The sequence below is a fragment of the Aegilops tauschii genome, chromosome 4, assembly GCF_002575655.3.
Source record: "Aegilops tauschii subsp. strangulata cultivar AL8/78 chromosome 4, Aet v6.0, whole genome shotgun sequence".
NCBI lineage: Eukaryota > Viridiplantae > Streptophyta > Magnoliopsida > Poales > Poaceae > Aegilops > Aegilops tauschii.
In genome coordinates, this window is record NC_053038.3 from 450,799,583 (window position 1) to 450,817,652 (window position 18,070).

General features: G+C 46.9%; 2 protein-coding genes across 2 annotated transcripts; one reads left to right on the forward strand and one right to left on the reverse strand.

Moving 5' to 3' along the window:
- Positions 1-12,169: 12,169 nt before the first annotated feature.
- Positions 12,170-14,089, forward strand: LOC109747345 (monooxygenase 2). The gene is made up of 4 exons (XM_020306426.4): positions 12,170-12,469; positions 12,618-12,764; positions 12,849-12,917; positions 13,003-14,089. The coding sequence occupies exons 1-4, from the start codon at positions 12,285-12,287 to the stop codon at positions 13,937-13,939; spliced, it is 1,338 nt and encodes a 445-aa protein (XP_020162015.1). The 5' UTR covers positions 12,170-12,284; the 3' UTR covers positions 13,940-14,089.
- Positions 14,090-15,079: 990 nt separating this feature from the next.
- LOC109747469 (putative ripening-related protein 4) lies at positions 15,080-15,965 on the reverse strand. Its single transcript, XM_020306520.2, has one exon. It carries the CDS (start codon positions 15,954-15,956, stop codon positions 15,339-15,341), a length of 618 nt encoding a protein of 205 aa, XP_020162109.1. The 5' UTR covers positions 15,957-15,965; the 3' UTR covers positions 15,080-15,338.
- Positions 15,966-18,070: the final 2,105 nt, after the last annotated feature.

Here is an 18,070-nt window from a genome sequence, read left to right on the forward strand (position 1 = left end):
TTGAACTTAAGCATAATGCACAAACCTCAAAACACAAGCACTTCTTCTTTGTTCTAGAATCTTTCGTATCAGAATTGCCCAAATGTTTTTCTACATGATTGCCATTATTTGTTTTTACTTTATGCCTTACAACGCACAATTTCATGAATCTAAAAATAGATTAGCTTTCTTATAAAGACCAGATGATTTTGAATGAAATGAACTATAAGAATTAAACGAACATCTACATCATGCATATATGACTCAAAGCTTACATGCTATAATGTGGTATTTATTCATAATTGCTTGCCAAATCTCATGCGTGCAATGCACGTGTACCTTACTAGTCTAAATGGTGTTTGTGTGTGTGTTGTGCGTGTTAAACACATTGTACGTAGTATATTATACATGGTTTAGATTCCGAACATCTAGCTAGAGCATACATGTACTATGATTTGAATTCAACATAAAATGGATACATATATTTGAATTTGAGATCGTATGTACATGTAGTTCGTATTTATATAGGAATTTACTTCTCCTATATTCATGTCATGTGTTGTGAAGATAATATTTAGATGGTTGTATAACTAACCCGAGTACAATCCCATTCAAACAGGGAAAATGTACTCAAATTTAGTCCATATGCTAGACAACACACAATTTTTTTATTGTTGAGGGAAGTGCAAATTGTTTTGGTACTGTACACGTTATGTTTGTTGTCCCGATTTTTTTATTTTTTTTGTTGTATTTGAATGCATTTCTAGTAATATAGTAAAACGGGACATGGCTCTCTCAAGTGATGAGGTGAGAATTGTCTTTTTTTTTGGTACACGTTAAGTTTGTTCTCCCGAAATTTCAAGCCGCGCCTTGTTATGCCGAAATTTCAAGCTAGCGTCTCTGTCTATCGTGCTGCGAAACTCCCGCCTCTTCAACCCGCGCCTTGTTACCCTGAAATATTTAAGATATATCTTTGTCTCGCTGTGCTCCGACAACTCCCTCCATCTCAACCCGCGCCTTGCTATTCCAAAATTACAACATGCGCGAAAACTCCCACCTCCTGTGAAATCCCAACACGCGAAATGCCTGTGATACCCTGAACCAAAAGAACCGCCTAGCTCAAATCGGTGGGGGTACTTTCGTAACTTACCCCACATTTCGGACAAGCGCGTCCCTAAGCCACGGTTCCCCACTCCCATCCCATCCGCCCACCCATTTGTACACCGAGGCCGCGAAAACCCGCGAAGCCCCACACCCTCCTCCGTCCGCCACCCAGCCAGAGCCTCTTCCACGACGGCGTCGTCCACAGCAATACCTCGACGTCCCGCATCCACCGTACCAGATGAGGATCCGTCGTCGATCTCGTCGTCCCGTCGGTTCAGCCACCCCGTCCTCCACCTCCAAGGAGCTGCCCCGACGTTCCCCTCGTCTTTCGCGCCACCTCCATTCCCACACCGTCGTCTTCACCTGCACCACCGGAAGAGCATCATCATCACCGTTTCCTCGGATGAAGCTGAGGCCTAATCGGCGCCACCAAAGAGGTTGTACACTAATCGCCGCATTTTCTTCTTGATTCGATCTCACGGTGCTGCTGGCACTCGGTCCCGTGCCGACACGGCGCGGCTCCATCCATGGCGGTGTCACCGGCCACTTCCTCCACGACGTCGCTCCCTCGGCGGCGACGTCCACCAGTAGGAGCTGCTGCTGCTTTAGGTCCCGCTAGCGCTGCTGCTCTGCTCTTGCTCTCGGTCCCCTACTTGGTCTGCTCTTGCCATTGCTCGCGATGCTGCTCTCGCTCTTGCTCTTGCTTGCGATGCTGCTCTGATTTAGCTACACTTCAGTCGACTGAATCGACTTTTAGTTCAGTCAATTTTTAGGGGGTGGGGGGCTCGCCGGAGTTAAGGAAGAACCAGCCACAGCGGGGAGGGGGCTCGCCGGAGAGGTACCCCACTATCTAAGGGTTCAGGGTGGGGGCGGTGGTCGCCGGCGGTGGTGGGGCGGTGGCGTGGGGATCGCCGAAGAAAAAGCTCGGCACGAGGGGGCCTAGAGGGATGGCCGGGGCAGCGGCGGACCGGTGGTGGGGAGTGGTTTCGGGGCGGGCGGGTGGCGCACCACCGTCCGCGGGTGGCGGGGGACGGCGGTTTGGTCGGTGGTGGCTGGCGGCTCATGGGGGTGGAGGTTGAAGATGAACTGCAGGCCCTTGATTTCGTATCCAACGGCTGGAAAATCGACTGACCAGAGATGAAAAATTCAGTCGACTGACGTGCGACCAGCTGCCCCGGCTCTCGCACGCGCTGCTGCTGCTGCTACTGCTTTTCTGCTACTAGTGCGTTCAGTTTCGACAGTAAAATTCAGTTTTGACAGCAAAATTCAGTTTTGATAGTTAAGTTCAGTTTCGACAGTTAATTTCAGAGATGAGCGGCTGATGTATTTTACATCTAGCACTTTGTGGTTATGTACTTTACGTCATCTATTGGAGATGCTATTAGAATTCCACTCAGGTTAAGGTTGTCTCTTCTGTCCTGCTTCAGCCTCGGCGTCATACAACTCACCGGAGCTGCTCCAATGACGAAACCCTCCATCACAGCGGAGCAGTACCCCGGGCTCCATCTCAAGATGCCTAAGATCTTCTTCCCCTCCTCCGACAGCCAAGTCAGCCGGATCATCCTCACCGACCAACCCAATCACGCTGAGATCGACATGGCTTCGCCGAAGAGGTTGTACACTTGTTGCATCTCTTTTTTACTCTACATGTTATATATATTGTCCACTGAGCACACGCAGTAACATGAAATACGATTAGTTTCTCCTACTATATGACAAGCAGTGAGGTACTAGGCAACTTAGCTATCCATGATGGACTCTCTTGAACGCCATCATTATTTATCTCTGCGCGTTTGAGCTGTGCATTTGTCGATGGGCCTGGGAGTTGATCTAGTACGGCAGTGGCCTGGGTCCAAAGTAGTAGAAGTAGCACAAAAACATTCTTTAAGTGTAGGCTTTTCCTTGCTCAAGCCTGCCTACTAGAATCGCTAGTGCTTAAAAGGAAAAGTGAAGGAAAAACGTAGGAATTGGAAAGTTTCCTATGGTACTACTATTCATGCATTTGGTTCAAAGGAATGGAGCAAAGGAAAACTGTAGGATTTGTTCCTTTAGTGTCTCCTTGAAAGAAAAACCGTAGGAATTTTAATTTCCACTTGTCCTCCTTTTCAAATTCCTATTCATGAAGCACAAGACTAAGAGATAGTAGCATAATAGCATTATAACTGTACATTTTCTTGTGGTTTGACTTAATCTCACCATGCTTCTTTGCATCATGTGATCTTCCGATTCTTGTGAATCAAACACCCAGATTGGCAGAAATCCTGTGTTTTTTAATTCTCTGTGTTTGCACGTGCATTCCTATCCTATTCATGTCTATTTCCTACCCCTGCATTGTTAGAATCCTCAAATTCAAACAAGCCCTTACACAATTACTTCTGTTATAGATATGTGTCAAAGAAAACCTTGTGTGGTTTGTCCTGCTCCTGCTGCGTTGTGTTCCACCCTAGCTAAGCTGCTCCAACGACGGAAGGGTTCACCACAGCAGGGATCCGCTCTCCAAACTGTCTTTCGCCGCCTCAGATCTTCTTCCCCGCTGCCGGCAACCACGACAACTACATTACCATCATCAACTGAGCAGATGACCTTGAGGACTACACGGGTCCGCAAGAGAGGTCGCACTCTTCTGTGTCTGCTTATGTTATGCATCGCTTAATATGATGACATGCTACTTTATCGTCGTGTTCACCTATTAGACTTCGAGTCAGGTCCAAACTAATGCTGAAACCTGAGTTTTTAAATAGTTGTGGGGTACATATTGGGGCAGCAATCAGTACTATCTGTCTACTATCTGGTTAAGCTCGGGTGTCTACTATGAGTTTCATGTTTGGTGCAAACAAACATTAAAGAAGTCATTATCTGTATTTTTAACTAAAGCTATTATCTGCCTGCTATCATTGGTTTTGGGTCTATCCACAGTTTGCTACCATCACTCTGGATTTGTGCATGCACTCCTTACATAATCTCACTATGTTTTATTCCTATGCATGTCAGTTATTGTACACAATGGAACTGAACATGTAGAGCAAAAGAGACGAGCCTTGCGTGGCAATAAAATTTCATGCAGACGTCGCTCCATGGTGGGCGCAAAGGCAGCCCCCCTCCACCCATTTCGGATCGTAATCAAGAGGAAGACAACTGTTCTGAGGGGGATTCAGAAGGAGAAGACCACTCCTATTTACCCCCTGAGGTCTTCGCTCTAACTTGGCATGCTGATGTTGGTAATATCATGCATATGGTGCCTTGCATTGCTTACTGTATACATCAAATATGTCATCTGCTTAGTTTAGATATGCTTTGTGTCAATGCCATCTGTTTAGTTTCTTTATCGTATATGTGAATCATGCAATGCCATCTTGTTTAGACACGCATCATATATGTGAATTTTGCAATGCCACCCTGGTTATCCAGTCATCTTATATGTGAATTATATCATGCCATCATTTTTTATTACGTGTTAAATTTGTCAACAATTTTAGTACATTCAATTACTCTTCCTGTGCGTCAGACATTCGGCACAGTCATGGAAAAATCTGGAGTGGAAGCAAGGTCTTCAGAGTAGACAATGCTATCTGACGAAGCGCATGTCTTGCTAGTTACGGATAGCTCCTCAAAGGAGGATTCAGAAACAGATGACCAGTCCTATCCCCCCCCCCCCGAGGTGCATGCTCTAACTTGGCAGGGTTATGTCGCTCATATCGTGCATATGGTATCTTGCATTGCTATGTCATTTGCTTAGTTTAGACATGCTTTGTGTGAATGCCACCTGTTTAGTGTCTAATTACCATATATGTGAATTATGCAATGCCATCTTGTTGCAAGACATTATATATGTGAATTATGCAATGCTATCTTGTTGCAAGGCATTATATATGTGAATTATGCAATGCCATGCTGTTTAGCCAAGCGTCATATATGTGAATTATATCATGTCGTCCTTTTTTTGTATTTCTCGTTGCATTTGTCGACAATGTTTGTATATTCAACTGCTCTTCCTGTGCATCAGCCATTTGAATTGGTGATGGAGAAATCTGGAGTGAAAACAAGGTCTTCAGAGCAGACAATGCTACCTGCTGAAGCAGGTATCTTGATGGTTACAAATAGCTCTTCGGAGGAGGATTCAGAGGCAGATGACCAGTCCTATTATCCCCCTGAGGTGTATGCTCAAACTTGGCAGGGTTATATTACTCATATCATGCATATGTTGTATTGCAATGCTTAGTTTTTACATCATATACACAATATTGAATGCCATCTCCTTAGTTGACACATCATATATGCGATTGCCCTCTGCTCACTTGCTTAGTATATAAATCATATATTTGAATTATATCATGCCATGATGTTTACATAGACAGCATGTATCTGAATTATGGCATGCCAACCCATTTTCTAAAGACATAATATAGTTATATCATCTCATCCTGTTTACATAGTCATCATATTTTGAATTATGTCATTCTATCCGTGAATTATATCATGCCATCATGTTTCCATCGACGGCATGTTTGTGATTTATGGCATACCAACCACTTTAATAGACACATTGTATAGTTATATCATGTCATCCTGTTTACATAGTCATCATATTTTGAAGTATGTCATTCTATCTTGTTTAGTTAGCCATCGTACATGTGAAATTGTGTCATGCTATCCTATTTAATTAGCATCATATATGTGAAATTATGTCCTGCTATTCTGTTTGGTTAGACAACATAAATGTGAATTATTTCATGCCCTGTTTTCTTCCCTGCTATCCATTGCACCTGTCTATCTTACAATGTCTGTACATTCAATTACTTTTTTTGTTTATCAGGCATTTCAATTAGAGGGGGTGATGGCAGTATCTGTGGGAGTAAAAACACGGTCTTCAGAAAAAATCGTGCTACCTATCGATGCAGATAGAACCACGATTGTACTTGCCCAAGAACCAGCCCCACCACACATAACCCAGACTCACGCAGATTGTACCCCTACCCAGTTGGACAGAGAACCAGCTACACCCCTTCTAACCCCAACCCCAGCAGATAGTAACCCAGCTCCAGTTGACACAGCACCGTCTCCACCACAGAGCACCCAAACACGAGCAGTTAGTAAGGCAACTGCAGTGCCCAAAGCACGAGGGCCACCACTCCGAACCCCAAGTCAATGCTTAAAGCAGAAGAAGAATTGTTCTCAGGTCAGGTTCTGTAGCTATGGTTCATACTACTTTGCTCTTGCATCACTGTATTTACTCATACCAACTAATTTCAAATTTGAAGGATGCAATTGAAACTCCAATGGCGCAACAGGTATGTTTTAAACCTGTTTCTTTAATGTGTTTGCTGTTGTAACTTGCTCTATGTTGATTTTAGTTTCAATTGAATAAACAGTTATGTTCTCATGCCATGCACATTACAAGTGTTGTTATTGCTGTGTAGTTTCCCACACTTATATTTTGTCTATGCTGCTTTGTCTTAAATAGATATGATTCGAACTGTATATCTTGATTTGGCAACATAAACTAGAATGATATAGACCATACAGTGACCATACTACATAGATATATGTTTGTTTCATGTTGTTATCCTGTCCACCTTACTACTGAACTGGTTTACCAAAATGAGTTTCATATACTACATTGTAAACCTGTGATGTGTTTGTTTGTTTCTCTTTTAGAACGCGGATAAAATATTGGAGAAGAGTACCCCGTTATGCAATGGTAAAGGAAGTAATGCAGATAAGGTTCAAGATAGTGAGACATCCCTGTTGGTCTCCAAGAAAGCTAATAAAAACTATATTGAAGACACTGAGACAACCCCAAAGTCCTGTCTTGATGTAGTGTTCGAGTTACTGGCTCTACTGCTGGCACCAGCTCTTCGAACTCGCTACCTGAATCAGTTCGGCTTCTTGAGTCTCAACTTCAAGTTGAAAGACATCGATCAGATGTTATGCGACAGGAAGCCGAAGGACTAAGGAAGTCCCTGCAGAATTCAGATGAATACTTTCTGGTGCAACAGCAAGTGCTGGAGGATTTAAGCGCCAAACAAGAGAAAGTTAATAAGCTTGCTAAGCATCTTGCCAGCATTATGGGTACCCAGGATATTGTTTCTTGAGCTCTTCTGAAGTGGTTTCAGTTCTGGACTTGTTTTGTTACGGCGTTTATTTGCACTGGTCGCCAACTTTGACAACCAGTGTATATGATATGCTGCTTTGTTCCCTATATTTGCACTGGTGGCGAACTTTGATGCCCAGTGGATGTAATATGTGCAATAGCCGTGATAGCCTAGCGTAAGTTGCTTGCTTATTTATTTCCTTATTGTCTTGTTTATTTGTTTGCTTGTAGTCAGTGCAGTTCTTTTTCCGCGGTTTGCTAGTGGCAGCAATAACCTATTTTTTAAAACTAGGCCACAATAACCATGGGTTGCATATTTACTGTAGTTACCATGGGCCTCCTACGGGCCAAAGAAACAATGGGCCTTCTAATGGGCCTTCTACGGGGCGTAGAAACAATGGGCCTTCTACGGGCCGTAGACATAATGGGCCTTCTACGGGCCGTATCATCAATGGGCCTTCTACGGGCCGTATGATCGATTGGCCAAACATGGGCCAATAACAGACCGCATTAGGGCCATAAACGGGCTAGAGTTGGAATCGTCCGTTCATGGGCCGACCATAACGGGTCGTTGTTAATCGGTCGTATTTGATGACGCTATGAAAACGGCCCAACGTATTAACGGGGCGACTGTAACCACGGGCTGAATTTGGCCCACAAGCAGAAAATGACAGTAACGGGCCGTAAGTAAACGAATGCTGGAAATGAGCCCAAGAATAAATGGGCCCTGAGAAGGCCGAAAGATAACATGGGCTGGAAACGGCCCAATGGAATAATGGGCCATTAATGGGTATAAAGTGATACACTATTCATTACGGGCCAGTTTCACCACGGGCCGTTAATGGGCCAAGAGTTACAAAGGGCCTCATATGGGCTATACATGGGCCGGAAGTTAAAACGGGCTGGAATCATATTGGACGGCCCAGATGACGCTACTGGGCCTAATTCGGATAGGTCGTAACGGGCCCTGGGTTAGCGGGTTGTAAATAGGCTATATGTGAACAGGCCGTTAACAGGCTTTCCGTGGGCCGGCCAGCCACCTTTTGACCAAGTCAAACGGGCCGGCCTTTTCACAGGAATGGGCCTCTGTTGGGCCGTGCCACGTGTCGATCTATCATAGGCGCCTTCGGTCCAATGAGTGGATGACATCTGTCCCAACGGTGAGCCGACACGTGTTTCCTCCAGCCAATGATGATTTTACACGTGGAAAATCCCCATTGGTCAGGGCTGTTAACGGGTTATTGGATCCAAAACCGGACCCCATAGCGTAACGGCGAGCTGTTACGGTGGATGCCACGTGTTGGTCACCCTTGACGAAAGCACTTCTATGACGCGCGATTTATCGTCATGAAAGTGGACACTTTCATGATGATATTTTTGTTAATGTCATGGAACACTTCTACGACAGCACAGGTATGACTATCTTGATTCTGTCATAAAATCGTCATGGATGTACATGCATGACAAAAACGTGACCTACTATGACAAACATGTATCATCACGGAAGTGTATTTTTTTTGTAGTGACGTCAAGCGCTCGGACATCAAGGAGGAAAAAAGGCGGAGAGGTTCAAACTATTGACGGAGGCGGACGAGTAGAAGCTAGTGCTCGAAGAGAAGAGGGCCTTGACCGAAGAGAAGAAGGCCATGCTCGAGGAGAAGAAGGCGGAGCAGGAGGGAAAAAAGGTGAAGATCGCAGCCGATGTGGAGGACGCCAAGATGTTGTCCTTGAACATCTAGTGTTTGGATGCCGACACAAGAGTAATCATGCAAGCCGTCCGCTACAAGATATTGCATCGGCAGAAAGATGAGTTGGAGGTGGAGGACGAGGAGAAGGATGCAGACGCGAAGGCTGCATACGCGGCGGCGAAGACACCTTGAGCGTGGAGGAGGGCCAAATTGCCGGTCTGGCAAGGCAGAAAATCTCAATTTCCTGCACGGACTACCGGATTGAAATTCTTTTGTGATCAGGATTGGACATGTAAAAAACTTCAGCATATTTGCCTCTTTTTGGTTGTGATCGGGCAATAGATTAGGCACTGGTGTGATCCGGCGTGCACTATGGATCAGACAAGATTTGAATTTCAAATTGCCCTTTACCGGCGGACATATACACAATAACAATTGATGGCCGGCTTCCGCATCTGTGTCCACGGACTGGTCCCCCATGTCCGTGGACGGATACCAAAGCAAATTTGCGGGTCAGCATTGGAGATGCCCTTATACTACCCTAAAAAGAAGGATAAGATTTATGATGTCTACCTTTCTACAATTCCTTAGTTGAGATAATTCTAGCAAGAGAGGGTTCTATTGAGTTGGAGTTTTCAAAGGAAAACAACATGCTATTTTACCATATGCTCAGAGTTCAGATTTCTATTGAAATCGAGAAACATAAATAACATTCCATAATAGTTTAATAAAACCGCTCGGGCGAGTCCGGAGGCACCCCCATCGCACGGACGAGACTTGCCTGCTCCCTTCCCATGCTCCCATCTGTGCTCCCGCATATGTGGCTTGATTTGATTGGAAGAAAATAAGGCCCGGCCCCACCTCCTGAAAATCAGGGGGGGAGATGATTAGATTAGAAAAGAAAAAAAAAAGAACAGTCGTAGGATGAAGTGGGAGCACGGATGGGAGCATGGAGAGGGAGCAGGCAAGCCGGATCCCATCGCACCTACCTCGACCCCACGTTCTTCATCCCTCCTCGCCGCCGCCGGTGGTGGCCTCCCCGGCCGGCTTGCCGGTGGCGGCGGGCCTACCTGTGACGCCTGCCCACTCCTCCCGTCTATTCCACATCTAGTTCCCTCCGTATGGTCGGCCAGATTGGACGCACTGCCGTGCGGATGTCAGTGCTGCTGCTCACGATCTGCTGGAGGTGGTTACAGCCTCGCTGAGATGAGGCCCCGCGCTGCTGCTTCAGCCCGTACAGATCGCCAGGAGCGGCTCGCACGGCGGGACGGATCACGGATGTTGTCCTCGGGATGCTCTGCGCCTCTGCCTGGTCGATCTGTGGCCTGCCCACTGTTCTCGTGGTGCCCCCACAGTGCAGCTTCGACCCAAGGCGAACGTGATGTTTGTGGCCGGTCAAAGGCAGCGGCGGCTCATCAGATTCGGTTCGTGGTGATGCTTGGCCTACTGCGGCGACGAGTGTGACACATGTGCGGCGGACACAAGGTATGCGATGGTGGTAGATTTGCGCGAGTATGGCCCATGTATGCTTTTGGCTCTGCGTGTGATGACAGTGGACATAAGTCGTGCGACGGTTAGATGACGTGAGTGTCACATATGGTGGCGGACGACAGGTGATCAGGCCCGAGGCTTCCCTGCTAGTTCCACTACTGAAATGTTCAATGTTGTGTCCAGAACCGTCGCCGGTGGACTTTGGTGAAGACGGGACGTGGCTGGCGGATGGCCCTGTATGGGTTCTTGGCGGCTCCGACGACTTTATGTCTGCGGTCTATGTTCAACCATTGTTGAAGACTTGAGGCTGCTGGATGGTCCCTTCAGTGGGTTCTTGGCGGCGTTGATAACCTTGTTGATATTAGCGGTGTTGCTCTGATCTGCTCTACATATATATGGTATGTCCTGTTTGCGTGGTGGTCTCCACGTTAGGGATATGAACATGTATGGTTGTTGAGGTGTGACGACATGGCTTGCAGTGGTGACTTCTTCATTGAAAGTGAGGGCGACAATACAGGGTGACTGAAGATTGATGGTGCTTTTGAGCACATGGTCTCGAGCTCCGGAGTGAAAACTCTAGGTTTGACCTACATTAGTTGTACCTAAGAATGGTGGTTTCTACATCATACCCTCGTTGGAGGCATTGTATGGACTTTGCTCGGACTTATTCTTCGGGGTGAAAACCCAAGATCCAGCCTCTGTGGGTGGATCAGGCGATGGCAGCACTCACGTGTTGTTCCCTTTTTGGAGGCATCGTTGTTGAAGCACTTTTCTCACAGTTTGGGTATTGTCATCGGTGGTGGTTGATGTTGATGGTTGCAGCTGCATGCCTGAGTTCGCTTCAACAAGACTTTCAGAGGTCACTTTTTCTTTTTTCTTTTGTGTGTGCGCGTTGGTGTTGGCTGTGTGCATCTTAGTTGTGCAGAGCCCGGGTGTGTTCATGATGATTGTATTTTCTTGATGCGACGTTATGAATCAATAAAATCCACCCTTTATCGAAAAAAAATTATATAACCCGGTCGTACGACCAAAATGAACTTTTGCAGACAAACCAAAGAATGAAATTCTTCAATGTTACCGAAAAATTTACAATACAAAGAAACCCGTGATGCACTTTTATTTAAAAAGAAAATTTGATCGAGTAAGGCAATTTGGAACCTAGGCTATAAAGAGCCTGATTTCTTAAAATATATGAAAATGATATTTAAAACTTCCTTAATTTTTTTAACGTATACAGATAAATTTCTTGTTTATATCTATATAAGAAAACTCATTAAATAACACACTAATTTCTAGCCTACAGAAAAAAGATAAATTTCTGGCAAAACAACAACAAAAGCAAGTTCGTTTTGATCAACATATTTTTTTTGGGTGTACACCGCATATAAAAATATGTATTGATGTAAATGCGTACACACATGCTACCCAATTATGGTATATGTGTACGTATATTTATAAAAAATGGAGGTATAAAATAAACTTTTCGACTTTTTTCAAGAAAAAGGCTACCGCGGGACCGGAAGGATGGGCTCTGAATCGCTTTTTGGGCTTGATGCGTGTGTACTTGTACGTAAAAGAGAACCGAAAACAAAGTGTCACCCACTCTCGAGGACCGAAAACTCAGCAATGGCCAAACATATGTGCATGTGCCCATCAACCGTTTTTGTATTCTACCTTGCTCCCAAGACCCTCGGATAAAGAACTACTCCAAAGAAAAAGCCACTAGTATGATACTCAAAAAGGAGAGATGCAAGTTGCCAAGTGCCCAAGTTGACCATTGTTGTACAAGGCCAACCAGCAAGGCAGCCGCGCGGCATCATCCCATCAGCAGTGACGCCAGAGCCGCCTCCTTCTCCGCTGCTTCAGTTTTCTTGGAGCCAAACCTCCTTGGCGGCAGAGGCATATAAGTACGTATAGCATTGACTTGCTGAATGGTACGTATAGATGAGTTGAAACCAACTCAAAGTAACCCGCGAGCACACACAACAAACCGAATAGATCAGTCGTCTTCGGAGCCAGTGCAAGCAAACATGCAACCGCAGCAGGACGCCGCCGAGGACGTGGTCATTGTCGGCGCCGGCCTCGCCGGTGTCGGTGTCGCCCTGGGACTCCACAGGTACACGCCGGCACACCAGTCACATCTCCATAGAGGCAGAGACGACTCACATGCTCTCTGAATTCTTGGTGAACGCTAGCCAGCTTCTTCATTTGTGTTGTGTGTGGCACACAGGCTTAACTTGACGATGATCACTGGATGTATGCAGGAAGGGCGTGCGGAGCATGGTGCTGGAGTCGTCGCCGGCGCTCCGGACGTCCGGCTTCGCGTTCATGACATGGACCAACGCCTTCCGCGCGCTTGACGCCCTCGGCGTCGGCGACAAGATGAGGAGCCACCACCTGCAGGTTCAGGGGTACGTATACAGTACAGCTCGATCTCGATCTCCATCTTGTTTCTGAAGCTTATCACGATCATTTTTCTCCTCCCGAATCGATAGGGTGCGCGTCATGTCTCCGACTACCGGGGAAGTGGTGCGAGAGCTGGATCTCCGAGTGCAAGGCAAACTGTGAGATATCCATCCGCCATCTCCAGCAGACACGAACTTGCTCTGAAGTTGCTCTGTTCATCCGTTTGCTCCTTGATTGATGCAGGGGACCCCACGAAGCCCGGTGCGTGCAGCGTAACGTGCTCCTCCAGGCGCTGGAGGAAGAGCTTCCGGCAGGCACCATCCGCTACTCCTCCAGGATCGTCTCCATCGACGACGACAAAGAAAAAGAAGGCGGCGGCGATGCCAAGATCCTGCATCTCGCCGACGGCTCGACGCTCCGAGCAAAGGTGCTGATCGGCTGCGACGGGATCAACTCGGTGGTGGCGAAATGGCTGGGGCTCGCCAAGCCGCTCGACTCAGGGCGCAGGGCCACGCGGGGGCACGCCAAGTACCCCGACGGCCACGGCTTCCAGCCCAAGTTCATGCAGTTCAGCGGCAACGGCTTCCGTGCCGGCCTGGTGCCCTGCGGCGACACGGACGTGTACTGGTTCCTGACGTGGTCGCCTTCCTGTCCGGACGGCACGGAGGACGTCGACCCGAGCCCGGCGGAGATGAAGCAATTCGTGCTGGCCAAGCTGAGGAGCATCAAGGCCCCCGCCGAGGTGCTGGAAGCGGTCGAGAGGAGCGAGATGAACGACGTGCTCGTGGCGCCGCTGCGGTACCGCCCGCCGCTGTCGCTCCTCTTCGGGAGCATCAGCAAGGGGAACGTGTGCGTCGCCGGCGACGCGCTCCACCCCACGACGCCGGACCTGGCGCAGGGCGCGTGCATCGCGCTGGAGGACGCCGTCGTCCTCGCGCGGTGCCTCGGCGACGCCATGGCCGGCGACGGCGACGGCACTGAGACGGTCGAGGAGGCTCTGCGCCGGTACGCCGGGATCCGGCGGTGGAGGAGCGCGCAGGTGATCGCGGCGTCCTACATGGTGGGGCGTGTGCAGCAGAGCGAGCACGCCGTGGTGAGATTCGCGCGGGACAGGGTGCTGTCAGGGGTGCTCGCCAAGGGGCTCCTCATGATGCCGGACTACGACTGTGGCACGCTTTGACTGCCAGTGCGAGGGGTCTCGTTCTGGCAGAAGCCATTTGTAAAGAGGTCTGAATACGGTTCTACTGTATCCGGTGTACGAATACGGCTTCAAGGTGGAGTCCATGGTGTATAGTTGTGGGGGCACAACAAGATTGGTTTCGTCTCGGAGTACCTTCGGACCCAACCGTGATCTAGTTTATCTGTTTAGTGTCCATTTCACAAGATTCATGGACTAGTTAGTAATTATATATTTCTTTGAGATCAGACATGTAAATTGTACTTCCCACCGCTTTGACTCAATGAAGTATTGGGTCCTTCTGGACCCTTCCCGTGTTAAAAAATAGACAAATGTCTTTTTTTTCACCCCCACCGTTTCTTCTTGTTCTTCACATTCAGGTCCTTTCTCCTTTGCAACACCTCTCCCCCCTCCCCTGTCAAGGATGGCTGACAATGTTGACTCCCATCGACAGAGGGAGGGTGTGTGGGTTGATGTTGTTGACAAATGTTGAGGTGATGGTAACGGGGAAGGCATGATCTAGGGTGGCAGTGGGTGTGCGGCACCCACCATGCTCCCATGCTCCAGGAGGTTCCCAACAGTTGGATCGTGGACCCAATAGCCATCATCAGAGACTTGGGAGTTGCGCATAATCAAGGGGTTCACAAGTTTTTGTTAACAATTTTGCGCGAGCTTTCTCCATAGCAATTGGATCAATGATCCTACAGTGAAGGAAGGAGCTCCTGAAGCATGGGAGCATGGAAGCTCCCGTATCACTAGATATGTGTTCCATGCCTAGAATGCGAACTGACATGAAGACCGGTTGCTTGAGGTTTCTCGATATCTCATCATCCTATATTTTTCCTCCTATGGTCAAAAGGAAAACTTAGACACCACATTCACATAAGCCCTTACCACCGCTTTTGCGTATCATTGACATCCCAGCCTCCTTGTCATATGGGTTGTGAACTTGTCATTGAGGAAAGGAGATGCATGGTGACAAGAGCAAGAACAAGGTTGTTTTTTTTTAACTCATCGGGAGAACAAGGTGGTATTTGGTGCTCCCTCCGTCCCAAAATATAAAAACGTTTTTCATACTACACTAGTATGAAAAACGTTCTTATATTTTGAGACAGAGGGAGTAGAATAGACGTCGGAGTGATTAACACGTGAACCACATCAGTTACATAACCATAATTTCTTTTGTCGCTCCGCAACAACACATGGTGTTTAGCCAGTAATACTAGCATCGAAACAATGACAAAATACATAAACCTGAGAAAACATCAAGTACGTAAACGGCGGCTTATTTAGTTAGATTAGCAGCGACTCGATCCACCGCCAAGAGTAGGTAGCATCTCACACACCATACGCTGCATCTGGTGAGTGAGGTGCACACAGGTCTCCCCTCCCTGGCCTAAGCTCAGACGTCAGACCAGGTGACCTTGAATTCCCCGATCGACTCCTTGAGCCCCAGCGCCTTCCACACCGCCGGCGAGCCGTCCACGGCGTTGTTCGGGCACGGGGGCTCGAAGTTGTGCTCCGCGTCGCATCCGTTCACCGAGTCGCACTCGTCCACCACCTTGGCCAGCACCGACCGTCCGTTCCCGTTGATGCGGATCATCTTGTTGCACCTGCGCGTGCCGTCCAGGCGCAGCCACCCCGAGGACAACGCCACCACCCGCGCGCTGTCCGGGTGGAACTTGTTGTCGCAGAAGGACTTGCCTCCCCCGTCTCCTCCGGCGGCGAAGCTGTTCAGCGTCAGGATCGCCGGCGTCTCCGCCGACACCGGGGGCGAGCACTTGAACTGCGGGTAGCGGTGGCCGGAGGCGCAGCAGTCGGAGCCGTGCTCCGGGTTGCACTTCCCCGCCTTACCGTGGAGGAAGCCGCTGATGTGGCATTTACCGCCGCTCCCGCCGGCGCCGGGCCGCTTTGCATGCTTGTGCGTGAGGCTGATGGCCCCGGAGACGCCATGGACGTGGAGGAGAAGCGACAGGACCTGCAAGAGAGCAAGCACGGCCAGCAGCTTCCCGTTAGCCATGTTTGTCAGTTGCCTTCAACCTGTACGTCTCTGTGCAAGTATGCGTTGATCAACCCCCTTTATATAGAGCCCAAGGAACAGCAACTGCTATGCATGTTGTTTTCACCGCGCATGTTAATTCGGTCCGATTTCTTCGGTTTTGCAACCCCCAGCTGGTTGCTTGGTGTTACGCGTGTAAATTTGGGCGATTAAATGCCGCGTGTCCATCACAATTTTGTTTGCGAGCCAGCCGCCAGCCACCAACTTTTTTTTTGCCGGAGAAGGCTAAAATATTTTGTTACCCACTAGGGTGCAGACATTTCTCAATATCCGAGTGAATGAGATTCCAAGGTATCTGCACTTAGCTAAGTTGAGACTATTTGTACCTAGCGTTGTCGTTCCCTGGCTAAGTTGAGACTATTTGTATCAAGTCTTGTCGTTTCCTTCTTATCTTATATCTGGATGGAATATATGTTCACACTCATTTGTGGCGTTCCCCGAGTTCTCTGCAACTCCTCCGCAAATGCTATTTCTCGCCTGGTGCGAGTCATAATACATCTCCACCTACGGCCCTGTGCTACTGGGCTGGCCCAATACTGTTTCTGCACGTGAGTTACTTTCTGTTTTTTTACGAAAAGTAAAAAAAAAAGAAGATGCTAAAGTCATACGAAACTCTAGCATGTGGAGATAAATTAGATTGAAGAATATTCTACCAAAGACAAATAACTGCTGCAGGAAATAATACAAAGTCTCCATATCATGTATCTAGCTAATAGTTTTTTATAATCTGAAATGCCATAACAACACACCAGTATGTTAAAACTGTTGTTTTAGTAGAAAAAGAACACAAATGTATACCACACAACAAATCTAGCCACTCAAATGCATGGATCGCCCTTCTAGTTTATACTCTACATTTATCTAAGACTTATTTTTATCAGTTCTGCTAAGTCTCAGTCGACTTAGACTTCGTTATGTCTTAGTCAATATTATATTCCATTGATCTTGCATGGAGATTCGTACAATATTTTTTTTCATTTTTTCATTTTCGTTGTATATACTATATCACTTGACTAAGACCTGGTTAAGTTCCAGTCGACTACGATCTAGACACCCCTATGGACGCTCACACGCACATCCTATCCGTATGAGCATCTCCGAGATACTAAGCCGGCACAACATCTTGACATTAACAAAGTCACCACAAACGTCAAATAAATTAGCCCACAATAAACCTAACCATCTGAGTTACGCTCAGTTCACTCTACAAACTTACTTTAATGGCTTTAATTAAATTAAGGGATAATTGATTTTATGCCCCTAGTTGGGTCACACTCGGCAGGTTTATCCCTAGTTTCCAAAAACACTTGTTCTTGCCCAATCCACTTTGCTCCTCTTATGCTTTTGCCCTTTGACTATTTGACCATCACTTTAAAAACTTCATAAAAAATTCATACTAAGTCAGAAAAATTCAAATAAGATATCAAAATGTTCAGAAAAGCATCACCTATATGTGCATGTCATTTACATTCATGAAAAAAGTGTTGGCCAGTCCCCATCTTAGTTTTAGCTCATATGATCTTAGCATGAACAGTAAAATCTAAAAAATTCTAAAAATAATTTGGTGGCAAACTTTGACCAATGTTTTGAGTGCTTGCCAAGTTTCATATGGGAATGACATTCGTGGAAGTCATGGCAAAAAAAAAATCAATGGTCCAAAATTTCATTTTTTTACCACGACTTCCACGAATGCCATTCCCTTATGAAACTTGGCAAGCACTCAAAACATTGGTGAAAGTTTGCCACCAATTTTTTTTAGAATTTTTAGATTTTTTTAGATTTTATTGTTCATGCTAAGATCATATGAGCTAAAACTTAGATGGGGACTAGCCAACACTTTTTTCATGAACGCAAATGACATGCACATATAGGTGATGCTTTTCTGAACATTTTGATATCTTATTTGGATTTTTCTGAGTTAGTATGAATTTTTTACGAAGTTTTTAAAGTGATGGTCAAACGGTCAAAAGGCAAAACCATAAGAGGGGCAAAGTCGTTTGGGCAGGAACAAGCGTTTTCGGAAACTAGGGGTAAACCTGCCGAGTGGGACACAACTAAGGGCACCAAATTAATTA